This window comes from Chrysoperla carnea, chromosome X (genome assembly GCF_905475395.1).
Source record: "Chrysoperla carnea chromosome X, inChrCarn1.1, whole genome shotgun sequence".
In the NCBI taxonomy this organism is placed as follows: domain Eukaryota; kingdom Metazoa; phylum Arthropoda; class Insecta; order Neuroptera; family Chrysopidae; genus Chrysoperla; species Chrysoperla carnea.
Window position 1 is genome coordinate 27607699 of NC_058342.1, and position 19688 is coordinate 27627386.

A 19688-nucleotide genomic window follows, 5' to 3' on the forward strand; every position below is an offset into this window, starting at 1 on the left:
TAGCGAGAAAGTGGGAAGAAATTATCGAATATTTACAAATATACCTAAGTGGGGTATCAAATAAAAGAGCATGACGTGTACATTACAAAACTGTTATCCCACGCAAGGAAATGTGGAGGGAGGGGTGCAAGTGGAGATGTTGCCCAGCAAAGCGGGTAGTTCACAGCTAGTTACTAGATAAAATAAATAATTAATACTTACAATATCACTTTTGCTTCGCTTAAACATTGTATAGTCGCTACCACTATCCATTGTATCATAAATCGAAACGCCTTGAATACTCTCCCAACGAACTTTCCACGTCATGGATGCAATTGATGCTTCAATTTTATAATGCCTATTATGAGATAAAAATTATATTTTTTACTTTGTAAAATATCATATTAAAAATTGTTCCTCTAATTTAAAAATGTATTTTCATTTTAAAATTGAAAATGTTTTTTTACAGGATGGACGCTTGTAATCTATGAAGGCCAATAGTTCGTTTTTGAAGTTAACCAAACAAAAAATAATTTAAACATAAGTTGTAGAGTTTGATGGGGGCATCATGTTATGATATCAGATTGTATTTAGGTTCTCCAGATTGCTTGAATAGTCAATTTAGATAATAAAAGATAAGAGATTGAATAACACTTTAAATTAGAAAGTTGATTCCTTCGAAAATCGTTAGCTTTCGGAGGAAATGCGACTTAAAAATATGTTATTATTGAATTTAGTCGAAAGAATAGCTACTAATACGATAGCTTTAGAAAAATGTTTTGGGCAAAAGACAAGGACAATAAAGGTCGTTCGTCTGTGTTAATAACTTTTAAGCCTAGGCACTTTTCAAGATCATTTGAAGATCAAGAATAAATGACCTTGAAACTAGAAATTCAGCTCAAAGTGATGGGCATACGCGAATTTCCCCTTTTGCTCTTGGGAAGGTTTGGATAAAGCATTTTAATTTAAAGTGTTATTCTATCTTTTACCTTTTAGGATCTAAATTTTCTATTAAAGCAACCGGGACAACTAGGTCCAATCTGACGTTAAACTAGGAGCCTAAGTGACCGAGCTGTTTGAGGTGATAGACTTTTGTTTGTCTACTTAGACTTAGGTTGCGGGTTCGAATCCAGGCAGCGGCAATGTGAGCAATTATAATTAATGGGGGCGATAGAATTGATCACATTGTCGTCGTTTGGATCAGAACGATGTAACCAATTCCACCCACATCAAAATGTAATTGTTAATATGAATGTAGTTAAATAAATGTGGGTGGCTTCTGTTATAGGCGTATATGTCAGAGAAAGGGAGGTTAAACCCCATTATTATTATTAATAGTATTATTCCATCAAACTTTTGTTTCAGCTATTATATTAAAAAGGTCCACCCTGTAATATTAATAATTGTATGGAATACATGCAATAAATATGCATGAATAAATAACTGCATTGAATAAACGGGTAGAACGTCCCATTTTATGGATGTGATTGATACTGCAATTTTATAATGCCAATTATAAGATAAAAGTGATTTTTTAGCTTTGTGAAAAATCAAAGGAAAAATCGTTCTTTTAATTAGAACATTCATTTTCCACATGAAAAATTGAAAATGTTTTTTGAAAAAATATTGTATATTAATTTATAATTTATTATTATTTTATTATTGTTAATATTATAGTACAAGAAATATATGTTTTGATATCAAAACTTTAGCAATTCGCTGAAAGCTTGATTTTAGATATTTGAAAGCTTGTAAAATAATATGTCAACGAACTTTTAGAAAATTGCGAAATGAAAACATTAAAAAACAGTTTCCCATAAGCACATAAAAATGAAAAAAGCTCATTAACTGAAAAGAGATAAAATTTGTATTTTTTATTGGACTTTTTAGCAGCAAAATTGACTGAGTCTGAGAATTTTTTAACAAATAGCTCTGTTTTTTAACTATTTCCGAAAAACTAATAAAATTTAAAATTTGGGATGTCTGTCTCTATATATGCTTAGCTCTTTAAATCTACGCAACGGATTTTGATGCGGGTTTTTAATAGGTATAATGATTCAAGAGGAAGGTTTATATGTATAATACATGTATGATATAGTATACTTTGTATCAGCATTGCACCCATACGAGATCGGGGCGGGTCGCTAGTTTTTTATAATAACATGAGAAAAGAAGCTATCGTAAAAAGTCTCTCAATCTCAAATAATCTGGGTAAAATTAGTCAAATAAAAGATAAAATTGTGCAGAATTAAAATTAATTAAAAAAGTGGGTTTAACCTCCGTTTAAAGGCTACCCACATCATTATTTTTAATCTCTCTTTATTTCTTAAACTAAATTCGATTATACAATTCATTATATGATGTGGTCGGAGTTGGTCACTTCGTTCTTGTCCAAGCGAAGACAGTGTGATCAATTTATCGCCCATAAAATTTTTTGTTTACACTGCCGCACCCTGGATTCGAACTCACAACCTTCCAGCCAGTACAACTTTTACACTTTTATTAGTTAATGCACAGTTTTCAAGTTTCTTTTATTCATTTTCGATTTCCCCTTCTTTGTAAAAGTTCCACATGACAACTTTGGCATGTTTTTTTCATTCGTTCTAATTCCTTTAACCAGTTAGATATCTTTAAAACGGAGGTTAAACCCCATTATGGTTATTATTATTATTATATATAATTTCTTTAACCAAACTTTCAGGGAGTGCCTAAAATTTTTGAGAGAGTTCCCTATTGCTTGTGCTATATTAGCCTTGAACTTTTCTAGTTTTCTTGTTAGTATAACAATTCACTTGTTAAAATTAATCATTAAAAATATTTTAACGAATGCATTCTTTGGTTCTGATCACAATTCACTTGTTAAAATTAATCATTAAAATATTTTAACGAATGCACTCTTTCGTTCTGATCAAGGTCCCAAAGCAAATCTATTGGTTCATTTTGCGATTGAACGATCCGTTTCTGAAGAAGAAACTACTGTCTAATTATAAACGAATTTTTGTATTTTTTAGATCATAAAAGAGAAGTTTCATGCAATTTGTATTGCTACAAATTTATATGAACCAAATAGAATAACTTTATTTGAAGTCTCTTTGATAATTTTTTTTATTAAAAATTTTATTTTTTATAAATTAATGATAAAAATAAATTTATTTTATTTTAAAATAACCACTTATGATTGGTTGTGACGTCACTATATCCATTGAGACTGAGAGCCAATCGGAATCACGTTATACACTTCTATCTTCTAATTTCAAATCATCATTTTTTTTGTAACAAATGGCATAGGGAATGGATTGAGCGTTCCCTATTTAGTTGTAAAGTAATGAGTGAGAAAAGTAAAGAGACCGTCAGTACTTGCCCAATAGTGTCGCCAGAGCCATAGACCGAAGGTCCCTTTCTAGAAAGTGGTTAATTTCAAGTATACTGTGTCCATTCTCTATGACTATGGTCTGGTTATAACAAAATAATTCAACTTAACCTTATAAGTGTTGTCAAGCAATATGAGAGGTTATGAATCTTTTAAAATAGGGAAGGGACTGAGCGTTCCCTATTTAGTTGTAAGGTAATGAGTGAGAAAGTAAAGCGACGTTCGGCCAATAGTGTCGCCAGAACCATAGACCGCACGGTCTGTTTTTCCCTTTCTAGAAAATGGTCAATTTCATGAAGGTATACTGTATCCATTCTCTATGACTATGTTTTGGTCATAACAAAATAATTCAACTTAACTTTAAAAAATAAGTGTTGTTCAGCAATATGAGAGGTTCTGAGAGGCTATGATTCTTTTAAAATTTATGAAATATAATCTCATAATCTCATAATCTACCCAAAGCTGGTTTTGTTTTGTTTTTTAAAATATATTTTTGTAAATCCATGATATAATATAGTGGAAACAAGTGGAGAAAAAAAACTTTTACTAACTCTCCATGCTATTTTGTCATATCTTAATACGATGGCGTTATTAAACCGATATAATGACGTCAGTGTCTGAAAGTCTTTTTAAAAAAAATCGATTGGTGTCTTTATAAATTACGCAATTTTATTAGCAAAAAAAACGTCAATTATAATCGGAAGATTTTGAAGTTTGTATATTAAGTAATCAATTAGACCCGGTGAAATCCGTCATTGGGCATGCATAATTTTCGCATGAAAAGAAAACGGTTTTTCCGTTTTTCCGGAGGGCTGCGTTGTGGAAAAAGTTTTTCGAACTTTTCTGTTAATTTGACTTTATTTCGAGTCGATTGGTGAAAATCCCATCTCCTAAGCAAGTACGTAATAAGTAGTTTACACTACAAATAAAAATTTTATACATTTAAAAATCTTTTCATCATTTTTTTTTGTCCCTATTAGCTAAGTTGGTTAAAGCGTAACCAATTCCGTTCTCGGTATGCTTAAAGTAGCGGTAGTGCATGATATATGCATGAAGGAGATGCACTCAGCCTCTTAAATTAAGGAGCTGATAAATGAATTTATCAGCGGAAAGGTGGTAAAACACATATATGGTATCACAATGGGCTCTATAACCTAAGTGTGCCCTTCGTGGACAGAAAATATAATCTAATCTAACCTATCATCACTTTTTGAGGGATAAAAATTAAGGGTTTAGAACACTTTTTGTTCATTTTGACCCCAATTTTTGAAGCGATTCGGTCTATATTATTTATTTGTTTAAAAAAATTAGTTTAAACAATATCCTACCGGGTTGCCAACCGGCAACCTGCAGTTTTACGTTCAGGAGCAATAAACGGGATTCTACAAAAATTTTTCCATGTGAAAATTATTCATGCTCAATAACGGATTTTACCGGGTCTAAAATAAAAATAATAAATGAATTTGTCGTAGAAAGAATTTTTTCACATCGATATCGATATAAATATTTTAATTTAATACTTAGCATAATATTGTTTATTATAAACATCCTCAAAGTTAATTTTACAGTAATAAAAATTAATAATATTGATAATAATTATTAATTATAAATAAAATACCTTTTGTTAATATAATATAATAATAATATTTATAAAACCATATCATACGATTAATATTTGTGGATGTTTAAATTTTCGGAATTTAAACATTCAATGTATTATTTATTACACTATTGTAAATAATATCGGTCGATTATTCTAGGAAAATGTTTGTTTTGTGAAAAGTTCGTTACACTCTGGTTTATTATTCGTTTATTATATTAAACTATTAGCATACAGTCAAACCTGGGTAAGTGAGAACTGGATAAATGAGAAAAATAAGTGAGAGTAATAGCTAGGACCCGTAATTTTATGCTCCCGAAACCTCTATTAGCGAGAAACAGAAACCTCTGTAAGAGAGAGTTGTTTTTCCCTCATGGACCTCCGTAAGTGAGACTGCTACTTATCTATACCTCTATAAGCGACAGTCGAGCTTTATTTATATATATATATATATTATTTAAGAGGAACTAAAGCTATAATAAAAAAATTTTCGTACTTGCTGTGACTTGTTATTGCAGCGTACCTCTATAAGAGAGAAACGCTACCCATGTACCTGCATTAGCAAGAAACTCGAGTTAGTGAGAAACCTCTAAAAAATGAGATTATGCTCCCTTGAACTCTCGCTTATCCAGGTTTGACTGTATATCACATAAATGCAATTTAGGAAATGGAGACAAAGGAAGATTTAATTTCAGTTTATGATAATTAAATTTCGTGGAAATGTTTATTACAGTTAATAGATGCATATAATATTAAAGCTTTTCGATCACGATACCTTACTAAGAGGTTACAGTTGATAAATAGTTCAGGCGGTATGCTGTAAATAAATGACTCACTTTTTATACCATGTATATGTGTAATATATATCAAGGTATACTAAGTTTAGTCCCAAGTTTGTAACGCTTAAGAATAATGATGCTACGAACAAAATTTTGGTATAGGTATTCATAAAATCACCTAATTAGCCCATTTCCGGTTGTCTGTACGTCTGCCTGTGGACACGATAACTCAAAAACGAAAAGAGATATCGAGCTGAAATTGAGTTCGTAAATGAGCCACATAGGTTAATCCATCTTGTAAACCGTTAGAGATAGAACAAAAGTTTAAATGTTCTTTATAAAAAAATAAACAACTTTTGTGTGAAACATTTTTTTGTAAACATCACTGTTTACCCACGAGGACGCAAATTGTATAGTATGTATTATATGGGAATATCAGTTATGAATGTGTGGCTTTCAAAGAGTGGATATCTTTCTTTACGTACGCGACGTCAAAAAACAAACGATTGCCTCATCAACACTGTCTATACATGTATTTCAACAAATAAATCAGTCAATTGTTTGTTTTCACTTCTTTTATTAGGGGTTATAGTAAAATAAAGCATAAATGTTTCTACGGCTAGCCTAGCATGGTCAATATTATTCACTCAATATAAATAGACTTCGTTTATTCTTTCTTGGGCCTCCAAAATTCGTGTTTTACTGCGCAGACCAGTCTATATAAATTTTAAGCTAAGGTCAGAAGCAATAAAATCAGAGCCCGTCCAATTATAAATTGTATTCCTCATTTATAATATATAAACTTATTGCAAGCAGTGGCTCTCAAACAAGTACGCTTGATATTTTTATTATTATAAAATTAGAAAGTATTTTGTGTTGGATTTACTTTAATTTGCTTTCCTTTTTGCTTGATTTTCTTTTGATTTTTTTATTTTGATTTAAACATTGAATGTTACACAAGAGGATTGCTAAAGCAATCGATCAGTCTAGCTAATTAATTTTTTGTAAGTGTGAAGCAGTTACCTTAATAGGTACATTTGAATTACGAAATTCTACTAAATTCTAAATAAATATCTAGAGTTATCATTTCATTTAAAGTAACCACGTCTTATATATGTTAGTTTGGTTATTTCCAATACAGTTTTTTGGCCACTGGATTGACGTAGGTGTATGTCAAACTAATCATAAGTATTTTAAACTAATCATGAATATTTTATCCTTTTCCTAAACATAATAAAATGATACTGTCAATTTTTGATGCTATATTATTGATATAATATATAGCTTTTTGACGCTTTATTATTGATATAATATAGCTAAATATTGATAAGATCGGATAATCTCATTCCAATCAATAATTTTGTCAATTAATACCGTGAACAAAGGTGAGTATAGGGACACGAGTATTGGTGGTAGTCCGCCACCAAATTAGCAACGAGTTACATAAGAGAAATTACGATTAGCTTATTCATACTGATGATGACTACTTGGTAGTTGAAATACGTTTTTTTAAAAATACAAAAAACTGATCTAGGAAATTAGGGTAAAAAAAACGAAATTTATATCAATATTATTGTTTCAATATACTTTTTAAACGATCAATATGTTGATAATGTTTTAATATACTCCTCAGACGATCAATACGTTGATATTGGTTCAATAATATGGATCGTGAGTGGCTAACCTTAAGAACTAAACTTTGTAAATATTTCCAAAATATAAAAAAATGGTATTCGGTTCTCGAACAAAAGTTTCAAACAAAATTTGTTGGGATTTTTAGAAGAAAAACTCGACAAGGAAGCCTTCCTCAAGAACTAAACTTTATAAATATTTCTAAAATATAAAAAAATGGTATTTGGTTTTCGAAGTATATAGTAATACTTCTCGAACAAAATTTTAGAAGAATAAACTTTACAATAACCGATGGTCGATGAATCAATTTCGGTAATATTAATCAACCAAACCATTATTTACTATTTCAGGAAATCTGAAACCAGTTCAGTATTTCTTTTATTTTTAATTGTGGAAATAAAAATATTTTAATGATAAACTTTTTAGTAACTATTTATTTACAATTTAATACAAACAATAATAAAAAAAATTCGTAGGAAAGGAGCTGTGTAAGCTAAACAAATTCCCTCTTAAGATTATTGAAAAATACTGTATGTCTTTCATTCAAATTGAACTTGAGGTCAAGGGACCTAGTAAATCAGTAATAGATATTTACATTTTATCGAAGACCATCTTTAATATCTAGGATAGCAGGTTAGACGGGCGTTTGAAGATATCAATAGCTTCATTTCCTTAAAGAGGGAATTCACGCGATGTATTATTTACAAAAATTTTACATCGTTATTTATATGAAAATACACACAACACCAAAATTAACGTATCCAAAATGTTTATCGTTACTTCACTCAACTTCAAATAAGCTTCAATTTTCGAAAATCTTTCGTATTTATAAATTATTACACTCTGTACATATGAAATATATAAGATATACACATTTTAAAATTATGAAGGATAGGATTTTTTTCCTGAAAAATCCTGAAAGCTAAATCTTTAACATTTTTTAAGACAAAACACATCGATACTTATAAAGCGATGTGGTAAACGGAAAAAGAGAAATTTTAAAAGTAGGCACTTAACGTTTTTAGACGAATATAAAAATTTCGAAAATACGATGGAATTTCGCCAGGTTTCGATTATTTTAAGTTGATTGAAATTTTGATAGTAAAATTTGTTGCGCCAATTTTAGCATCGAGTGTATTTCATAAAATTTTGTATATTTGAGAGAATATTTAAACAACAAAATTGGTTTTCAATTATTTATTTTTTAATTTGAAAGCTAAATTATTTAAGTGACCTAAAAATATAGTTTTCATATGGTCTAGATTTATGAATAATTAATAATATAAGTATCTAGGCATTATCAAATATAATAAATGAGAAATATGGGATTTTTCAAATTATAATTCAATTTTTATCCTAATTCCCTAGATAAATTATTGTTTACCACCCCCGAACTTAAAAAAGGGGTGTTATAAGTTTGACCGCTATGTGTGTGTGTGTGTTTGTCTGCCTGTGCTTTTTTTTTTGGTTTCGTTTGAAAAGTAATTTAATGGAGAGTGTTTTTAGCTACGTTTTATATACGATTTTAGGGTTCAGTACTCGAAAAAACTAAAAAATTGGCGATGATCTTCAAAATCGACTGAATTTTGAAAAATTTTTAAGGAAAAAGGTAATTTAATGGCGGTGTTCTTAGATGTGTTTCAATTACGAGTTTAGGGTCCCGTACCCGAAAAATTTGTCGGTACGGGATTTTGTAATTTGTTCTTTGGTATTGAATGGAATAAAATTTATAACTTTCAATTTTTCGTTATCAATTAGTTTTGGCAAATTCCTACTTTCAAAATTAAATTAAATTTAGTGGGTTACCAGCGCGTTTACATTTTTATGACTGGACACAATCAATAGAGGCCTTGACTCTCTTATTCAGATTTGTATGTTGACAAATAACTCATTTTTTTTCACGTTCAAATCATATTGAGTATAGCCACTTTTAAAATGATTTTATTTAAAATTTATCCACATTTAGTATCGTGATCGAATAACCTTACAAAACCAAATCAAAGCCAAATTCAAAGAATTGTTACCTGTACATAAACAGCATAAATATTGAAATAATGATAATTATAGTTGACAGTATTATACTCAGAAACGATGTTGTTGATAAAGCTGCAAATAAATATATTAAATTTAATTAACAATTTGTCCATTAGATCACATCGACTGTAATTTATATTATACTGTTTATATGGTTTGTAGCAGTTAAATAACATTTGTAAATGTCTAAAAGCGATTTGTGAAATTCCGAAAATAATTATTTTTTTTTTCTATAATAAGGGTTGCCACCTCGGTCAGGTCTCTCGCCCGGCACATTATGAAGGTGGTGTTTAGGGGGGAGAAGATTGCAGTGCGAAGCGGAAAATTCAATAAAGTCCAATTTCGTCATATTTAATTTATTTCAACTGGATCAAAAATATTATATAAAGTAATATAAATATATTATAAATTTGTACATTTTGTCCAGAATTGCACGAAAACTATCAGCCAGTTTGGAAATAATCCTTAAGTATCTATCAACACTTAATTATAAGGTACAGACATAAAGATTTTACACAAGCATGACTCGAACAAAACGAAAAACTGACTTCTTATCGTGATACCAACAAAATAAGCTGAAAAGTCCTATAAACACTAAAATCATGAACAAAATCAATTCTCACTACTCTATTAAAATCCATGGAGATGGCGACTCAGTAATCATAATGATAATTTTTGCTTTTTCGACCCTGACCACGCGGTCAGAATCGCGGTTAGCCGCCCAGCAAAACCTTCTAAGCCCGTCATGCCGGGTGAGGATCGAGCAGGTGGCAATCCTATCTAAAATTTTATCTGAAATTCCATTTCACGTTGTTATTCATAACCTCTAATTTAACCTCATATCATTTGGAATGTTTTACATAACCTCTTACCGTTAGAGTACAAAAAGAAACTGATTAGAGTCAAAAAATAAATGATCTTCCAAAAGAATGGATAATTTGAGTTTATGATCAATATTCGCTTCTGACTGGATAGGGTTTCAAAAAGAAATAAGATGGCTGATTCTTATTAGTCCTTAATTGCGTACTCCTTTAATACAGGTAGCTCAGCCCAGTAAAAAACAGTCAAAATCGGTTATAACAACATTGAAGATGTGTGCAATTATTATTATCTTTAAATCCGACAGTCATTATAAGCGATATGTTCATTTTATATCTCAGAAAAAATTATCTCCCAGCGTCGAATATCACCAGAAGCTAATCTGGTGATAAGGTAATCCGGCGTTAGGTATTCCAGCTTGTCTTTTAGCCACCAGACATTCATTTTTTTAAAAATTGAAAGAACTTCCCACTAAGTCCCAATGGGTTCCCTACATTGCATCTTAGCTACAGATTTGGATTGTCCAGCCCCAACGGGCATTGAAATTTGCAAAGTTGCCTTTCCTTGCCCTCACGAATATTGCATTTTTTGGTGCAGAACCTTTTTTTTTTAAAACTAAAATGCAGCCCATGTTCTTGCTGCCAATGTTGCATTCTATAGGTGAAATAATTTTTAAAATCGGTTAAGTAGTGGACTCAAAAATGACGGATTTTCATACAACTCATACAACGACGTTATAAGCGATATCGTTAAACCAATTTTGACTGCAGGTTTACACAGAATATTTCCCAAATATAGTAAAAAATTTCGTTTACCTACATTTATCAGGACATTTGGAACGATCATATCCACATTTTGGAGTATCGGATGGTGGAGTTAATGCTCCGCCAGGCCAATAGATTGTTTGATTTTCGATAAAAAATAATTTTGATAAGCGTGGAGAGTATTTAGCAACAACCTGTAACAAGAATAATATATTTCAATCAGTATGCTTATCTAATCAAGAATATTTTACGTAATTTTAGTTGATGCTCCTTAAATCTGTTTACAAACCTCGTTAGTATTTGTATATGGATTAACATTCCATAAATTATAGTTGGCATTAATGCGATCACCATTTGAATCTATTTCTACAAAGCCGGTAATACCTACAAAATTATGTTCAAAAATTTCTTGCATTAGTTTTTTGGAATCCATTACTGGTCAATATATTAACAATTATTCGAATTTTAATAGACATATGTTTATCTGGTTTGATTTTTCGCAGATTTTTATTGGCAAGAGATTTAATGGAATGATGAAAGATATCGATATCGTTATACAGTAGAGTCTCGATAACGATAATCGGGACTCTATAAAAACCGGGTGTGTTCCGATTAGTGGGATTGCATAAAAAAATTTATTATAAATAAAATAAACCAGTGTAAAACAGCAATGGAATGTGGTAATCGGAAAAAATAGACCGAAAATTTTATAGACCTCGAGTATTGTTGTAATTACGAGTTGATTAGGTTGAGTTTGTCGGCTATAGAGGAGCTGGCTAGGTGGAAGTTTTGAGCCATTTTGTCTTCGAAAAGTGGACACTATTACAAAAAATTTTACGGTCCATTTCTTCCGGGTCTATTCTGTCTGGTCTATTTTTCCTAAATCCATGGAATGTATGCATTTAAGGGAGACAGTATAAACAGCTTAAACACGTGTTTTTGTGATGCTATTGTGTTTTTGGAATCATAAAATCGAATCGTATTAGATGTATATACAAATAAACAATATCATTTTTGAGTAATTGGTATAGAGCAGTGTGTTCCGAAACTCCATCGCATCAACAATTAATCCGTCAGCACTGGCTGACGAGATTCGGGTAACAAAATTATCACTTTATGAGCTTAAAGTAGTCCAGTCGTTTGAGCAACTACCATGAATGTTCATTCTTTTGCGGTAGATGATAGTTCAAAGTTCCTTGAACACAATAAACACAGTTTCGGTCCTCTTGTGGGGTAAAATTTTGAATTATTTCTTTTTAAACTTGTAATTTTGAACACAGTGCCTCATGGAAAAACTCACAATAATGATAATTGTACAAAAATTAATCGGTGATTGAGCTTCAAAAAAGTTTTCATCATGAAGAAAATTTATCACAGATTCTGTTTTTGCAAGAAAAAAAAAAACATTACCTTACGGCGGTTTTCAAAAAGAAAACCTAACAAAACTTTGTTTTTTGACGCTTTTATGAAATTTTATTACGTTTACGTCATACAAATTGCCTAGCTTACGATGTTTTTAGAGAATTTTATTTCATTTATGTCATACAAATGGCCTAGTTGAATACACAGTTGACTACACGACAGCCAGGCTGCTCTAGGCCTTTAATTAGACTTAGACTTAGGTTGCGGGTTCGAACCCAGGCAGCGGCAGTGTGAACAATTATAATTAATGGGGGCGGTAGAATTAAGTAACCGACTCCACCCACATCAAATTGTAATTGTCAAATTACAATTGTAATTGTAATTAACAAATAATGATGTGGGTGGCCGCTCTTATAGACGTATATGTCATAATAACGGAGGTTAAACTCCATTATTATTTTTATAATTAATGTATGTGAATAAAATAAAAAAAATAGTCTGTAATTACCTTGAAAAGATTCATCACACATTAATTTCGAAATATGCGATCCTTTTAACGTAAAATTTCCCCATAATCGGATATCATTACCCAACGTTTTATTTAGAGCTTTCGCAAACAGTAATACACCATCATAAAACGAAGCCTCTGTAATTGTGACCAAATCATTTTTAGGCCGATAATATCCTAGTCCCATTTCCGTAGCTACATTGTACACTCGTTTCGAGAAACTTCTCATCTTATGTCCATTCGGCACATCACCTTTCACCGTCATTAAAGCTGTAAAGGCGTTCCGAGCTTTTATGTTATTCTCTTCGGAGTCGGACGCATTATACCACCCTGGTATGGTTTTATACTTAAAACTGAATCATCATTAAAATATTTTGGCAAAATGGGTCCAAATAATTTCGTAACCCATGTTAAATTTTTGTTTCGAAGATAGCATAGAATTTTAACACTTACCTATTATCTAAATCTAAATTGAAAAATATATATTCGCCAGAACTTGTCATGTTTAATTCACCTGCGGATAACATTATGTTTCGGACCATGTACATATCCGCACACATTATGATTACTGAAAAAATTTGAATTTTATTAACATTTTTTGGAAAATCTGTTATCTAAGCGATTATCTGTTTCTAATTCCCCCAGAATTTGAAAAAATAACACATTTACTTAAAATCGAATCATGTATTTTTAATTTTTCAAGAATTTTAATTTTTCTAGATAAAAAATCACAAGAATACTTTTTTGCTTGAAATTCGCTAAAAATTTATATTATTTGCGAACAAAGGTGGAAATAATTTCACATGTTTAGGAGCTTATAGAAAGTTTTCGTCAAAAAGTCATTTCTCAATAAAATAATTAAAATGAAAAAGTAAAATCGCATAGATTGTCTTGAATCCCATAATTATAGCTCGAGAATAATTGGTGTAGCTAGGGTGAAGCAACGGTGAGCAATAGCCATCCCACGAAGTTCATTGCCTTCCCTCCAAATTTGATTTTTGATTTATTGATTTATCGAATCTATGAAAAATACAAGTAATTGAAAAGCAAATATTTAATAGAGAATGTTGGTAATAATTTGAAATTAAAATCCATAAAAGATATATTTCCCATAGGTACTGTGGCAATAGTTTGGGGGGGGGGGGGATTGATCGGTTGTCTTTCAGGAAAAATCTTTAGTTATGCCCCAATACATAGAAGGATAAAACTAAGCAATAGGGAATATTTATGAAGTTTGAATTTGGCTCAAATACATTTTTTCCGTAACTTTATTGGTTGGACATTTCAACTAAACCATTATTTTAGTAATTAATAACTTTTAAATTACAATTCAGTGAGAGGAATTCAAATTTCTAAAACGAAAATTCAAATTTTAAAACATAGGCGACGTCATAGTGTGTGACTTGTCAGATTTGTTGACATACTGTATGGTATTAATTACCTACATTTTGTATGGTATTACATTGAGTTATATTATTCTACGGCTTTTTATTAGAAAACTTAATAATGACGTGTGTAAATTCTGTGATGTAAATTCATTTATTTTAAAGTGTAAATTATACATTGAATTGTCACCAACTGACAGGTCATATATTAATACGTAATTTACACTTAATTACAGTATTTATATTTTTTACTATGTTATAACGGTGTAAACAATGAATTAAAAATATGAAAAAATACATGAATATTCCCTATTGTTAGCAACATTCCAATAGCAATAAAGAAAAATCATAAAACAAAATAGTTACCTCCATAAGTATTACCAATTTCTCGTTCTAAAATATCTGTCATATTACTAGTTTTCGACGCTGCTTTTAAATCCACATTATGTCGATAAAATTCTGGTATAGTTTTCAGATCTTCCAGAAAGGTTTTCATCATTAAATAACACGTAAACATGCCAGCGACTTCTGCATGGCCATCCGTTTCATACAATAATACTAATTTATTCCACTCAAATCTAAAAATTAAAAATCCGAATTATTCCAGTTCGTTTTTGAAAGTAACGGGTTTCAAGTCATACCGTTTTATTAAAGCTAACAAAAAGCGTGAGACATCTTTAAATGCTAATGTACCCACACGGATATTCATGTAATATTCTTCGTCGCATGTTAATTTTGGTTTTTGAAAATCGAATGATAATCCACCAACGGTTATTAATGGTGTGCCAGAAAAGCCAAAATATTTTGCAATTCGACCAACCGCAGCTAAAATAAAAATTTAGTTAATAATTTGGAATATGCATTCTTCAAAAATTTTTCGCTCGCTAAGTAAATGACCGATCAAATATGATATGCTCAGAGCTGAGAATCGGCTGTAGTAGTTTGACAATTGTAATTACGGAAGTCATAATTTATTTTGATGCTTATTCGTATAAGGTTTTCTGAAGTTTTTTTAAAATACGCACAGTTTCTAAACATTTCGCACATTAGAACCGCTTAACTTAATAAGTAAAATATATTCTAACCCAAACCATATTCGCAAATAGGTCCAAACATTACATGACTACAATTATCGTAACCATCAATCGCAGCAATTGTAGCCCAACTTGCATGGCAATGATCATCTCTTGGATACCATTTGAAATTTAACCATTTGGGTATTAAGTTTGATTTCTTAATATCTCTACGTGCAAGCTCCATAACTGGTAGAACCTAAAAAAATTATCCAAAATTATTAGATTCCGAGCAGAAATAAGGAACAAAAAAATTGAATAAAATATTTTTTGTTTAGTATCAAATGAAGTGTAATGAATGGCAGGCATGCCGAACGCCTGGGCCTGGCAGTGTATCACGACTACTGCAGGAGCTGTCACAGTGGTGAGGAGGAGGGGATAATGTCTCATATTCTCTATCATTGCCCAGCTCTTTCCATGAGGAGATGGACTACTCGAGCTAGCCTCTCTTTGACGACCTCTTCGACCTAAAGTCCGTCGACGTCAAAGCACTCCTGCTGTTCTTAAACAGCTCCAAATGGTTGATAGTGGCCCGGCATGGGTCAACCCTTTTTCGGTATCGCAACGGACCCTATGCTCTAAGTGTGTTCCACCCCAGGATAGCCACTCTAACCTAACCTAATCTATCAAATAAAGTGTCTTGAAGAGCATAATGTTACTATTTCCAAAAATAAATGGTGCCTGTGATAAGTTATAACGTTAAGGATTAAAAAAAATTCAAGATATCTGCTTAGTATCCAACTTAAGGTATTTTAAAGTTACGAAACAAGGTACTTTAGGGCATTATAGTGTAAGTAGTAAGACCTGAAGATGTTGATGAGTTGAAATTTTTCAATATATTGGTTTTTCTCCAAACTAAAGAAGTAAATATTGCGAATATTCAGTCTATTATGAAGAACACAACGGCCTTTAGTATATGTTAAGGTCGTTCAGTTTCAAATTTTTACAGCGCTCTCAGGAAGTAAAAAGCGAGGTTGAGTTCGTAAATGAGCAACAAAGGTCTATTGGGTCTTGGGTTCGTAGAGATAGAACAAAAGTTTAAATATAAAAAATGTTCCTTATCAAAAGATAAACAACTTTTGTTTGAAACATTTTCTTGTAAACATCACTGTTTACATACGAAGTCACACATTAGATGCAAATTTTATATTATGTATTAATATGGGATTATCAGTTATATATGTATGACATATATGTATGTGTATTGTGACAGAGTAATCAACACTGTATATACATGGTATTTCAACAATTAAATCAGTCAATTGTTTGTTTTCACTTGTTAAATTTAAAATTCAACGAAATTAATTCTATAACAGTATAGTTTTTCTTTCTTAAATCATTCAAAATCATTTAAACTTTTATATTATCATAATTTTTTTTTGTTTCTTCAACCAACCAGCTTTCTGACCTAGAGTCGTAATATACTATTAATTCTAAACTATTTTGGAGATCAACTATAGAAATAGGTAAAAATAACAGTAATGTTTAGAAAAAAAATACATTTTTCATGATATCGTAACTTTTAAAATTCCAGAGTTTGTCTAACTAGCCTAATACATTATCTACGTACTATCTACATTAGTAGAATTATGTGCATACATAGAGCTTTTCTAAACAGCTTAAAATATAATGGATTTAAAAATAGTTGTTTTACTATTTTTAATCCAAAACCTTTTAAATAGAATACGGATTTTAATGCGCCTCTATTCTATGATTATTTTCATTTTTGTGTAGGTGACTTTTAGTTTTTTAACTTTTATTTTATTAATGGACGGAGAAACGAAGTATTAAAAATGATCAAGGATCGGAAAAATTGAGCAGTAAGTCAGATTTGAATCCGATTTTTGGAATTTGAAGGAAATTTTGTGACCTATTTTGATTTATAAGAAATTAAATATATGCAATTAGCATAATAATTATGCATTTTAAATTGAACGTTTATATAAAATTCACAATTCGGTTAATAGTGATAAAAATGATTTCAAATTTGTTAGACGGGGGTTTTTGGGATCGCTGAACACGAAAACACAAGGAGGCGACGGGGATACCGTTGCATCAGGTACCTCTGAGACTAATTCCGCCACGATGTTTTTGTTCAGCGATCCCAAAAACCTTCGTGTACCAAGTCTGAAATCATTTTCATCACTATTAACCAAATTATAAATGCATATTAATTATGCTAATTGTATATTTTTAATCAATACATAGTATAAAACAAAGCCGCTTTTTCTGTCCCTATGTCCCTATATCCCTTTGTATGCTTAAATGTTTGAAACTACGCAACGGATTTGGATGCGGTTTTTTTTAATAGATAGAGTGATTCAAGAGGAAGGTTTTTATGTATAATAAATCCATATTATAGTAGAGTAAGGGGTTTAAATAGGGGTTGAAAGGGATATGCTTCAAAAACTAAAAAAGTTGTGCATCGATTAAGCTCAAATATTGACAAGATATACAACCAGCTTCAAAGATCTATTGTTTTTATCTACTTTTAACCTTCGGAGGGTAGAAAAGTGTAGCGAGAAAGTGGGAAGGAATTATCGGATATTTACAAATATACCTAAGTGGGGTATCAAATAAAAGAGCATGACGTGTACATTACAAAACTGTTATCCCACGCAAGGAAATGTGGAGGGAGGGGTGCAAGTGGGGATGTTGCCCAGCAAAGCGGGTAGTTCACAGCTAGTTTCTTATAAATCATCATCAGACTAGGTCACATAATTTCCTGACTCTTTAACGAATCGAATGCTAAAAACCGCATTCAAATCCGACTTAATGCTTAATTTTTTCGAACTTTATTCCTTCGTTTCTTCGTCTATTGGCATATTTCTATGTGCATTACAGAAAATTCTAAATTTTTTTTATACTAATTAATAATATTATTATTTTTATACTAATTTATAATATGTATAAAAAGGTGTATACAATTTTCATAGTATGCTCAAGACGTGAACCGTGAGTTTGAGTTCGTAAAGAAGTCAATTGGATCTTGGGGCAGTAGGACGCATCTTGTAAACCGTTAGTGACAGAACAAAAGTATAATTGTAGAAATGTTTCTCATAAAAAATAAACAGCTGTTATTGAAATGTTTTTTCGTAAACATCTCTGTTTAAACGTGAAGGCGAAAGTTTTGACTTTGGTGTTCAATTTCTTCAAAACTATAAAAGATAGGGAGAACTAGTGGTCATGTGAACGGTTTTCGAAAAACGAAAAAAATTTATAGAAGATTTCTAAAAGGGTATTTTAACAATGAAATCAGTCAATTGTTTGTTTTCAGTTGCTTTTTAATAAAATAGCATAAATAATAAGTATATCAGGCAAACATATTAATTTTTACAGATGCGCTCCTAATGCTTTAGACACATAATTCTCAAAGCATTATTAGGCAAACATGTTAGTTTTTACATGTTCTCCTAATATTAATTTAAGAATTTATGATATTTATCACCATTTTTCTACGAAATTTGTTGATTGTTGTTTTTAGCCACAGAGTAGCCGCGGGTTACGGTAACTACGGGAGCGTAATTCCTTACGAGTCGAGCTAATTTTTACTTAATTATTTACACATATACACATCAGACTTTCATCAACAGAAAAATTTATGTTTTGTTTTCCCTATTGATTAAAATCATATGAAAAAATCATGCTGTAATCAACATAACCTTTAAAAAATCCTTTATTACCCGTTGCAACGTTGCATGTATTTTCGATGCAATTGGATTGGTTGTTGCGTTCGTTGTATTTGGCAAAATAATAACAGCACGAATTTCACATGTTCCATTATGACACAATTGTTCACAATCGCGTGGTTCCACATTATCACGACATCCGACCGGTGGTAACTTAGCACTTTTATATGTAGTCCGTTGTAGTTTCAATTCATCTTCATCGGATGATTCATTGTCGAATTCATTGTCATTGATCATTGATTTGTTCTTGGTATGACATAAAATGACATTCGTTACACAAATAATTAATAAAATTTCTTTCAACATTGCGTTTTTCAAAATTGTTTTTGCCTCATGATTGATTTATGCTGGATTTTTTTTTTTTTTGATTGTTTTCAATACATAATTGGGTTTTAGGACTGTACGTATACAGTTGAAGAATCAACTAATTGATAATAATAATTTACATGCTGATAATACCGTTTAATAAAGTAGAAAAATTTTTTTTGTTGATAAAAATTATTAACTCTTGATATTGGAAACACTTCAGATTCACTTATATAGTAGAACCTCTTTAAATGTGGAATATGTATGAGTACCTATTTTAACAGCTCATTTATGTAACAAACACCAGCAAGAAAGTATTCGAATAACTATAATAACAATCATCAACCAAGATAAAAGCCATCAAGATAACAGCAAGATTTGATCAAGA

General features: G+C 30.8%; 2 protein-coding genes across 2 annotated transcripts in view; both read right to left on the minus strand.

Moving 5' to 3' along the window:
• LOC123302169 (atrial natriuretic peptide receptor 1) overlaps positions 1-13181 on the minus strand; it is a 69526-nt gene extending 56345 nt beyond the window's left edge. Inside the window, exons 1-5 of the mRNA XM_044884996.1 lie at positions 12848-13181; positions 11267-11361; positions 11033-11171; positions 9385-9466; positions 202-337 (exon numbers count right to left, since the gene is read on the minus strand). Of these exons, the coding sequence (XP_044740931.1) occupies positions 202-337; positions 9385-9466; positions 11033-11171; positions 11267-11361; positions 12848-13112 (717 nt within the window). The 5' untranslated portion in view covers positions 13113-13181. The remainder of the gene's footprint in view (positions 1-201; positions 338-9384; positions 9467-11032; positions 11172-11266; positions 11362-12847) is intronic.
• A 115-nt stretch (positions 13182-13296) lies between these two features.
• LOC123303036 (receptor-type guanylate cyclase gcy-28) lies at positions 13297-19255 on the minus strand. The gene is made up of 5 exons (XM_044886132.1): positions 18989-19255; positions 15318-15504; positions 14874-15057; positions 14599-14810; positions 13297-13415 (listed from the first exon to the last, which is right to left on the minus strand). The coding sequence occupies exons 1-5, from the start codon at positions 19229-19231 to the stop codon at positions 13297-13299; spliced, it is 945 nt and encodes a 314-aa protein (XP_044742067.1). The 5' UTR covers positions 19232-19255.
• Between the last annotated feature and the right edge of the window lie 433 nt (positions 19256-19688).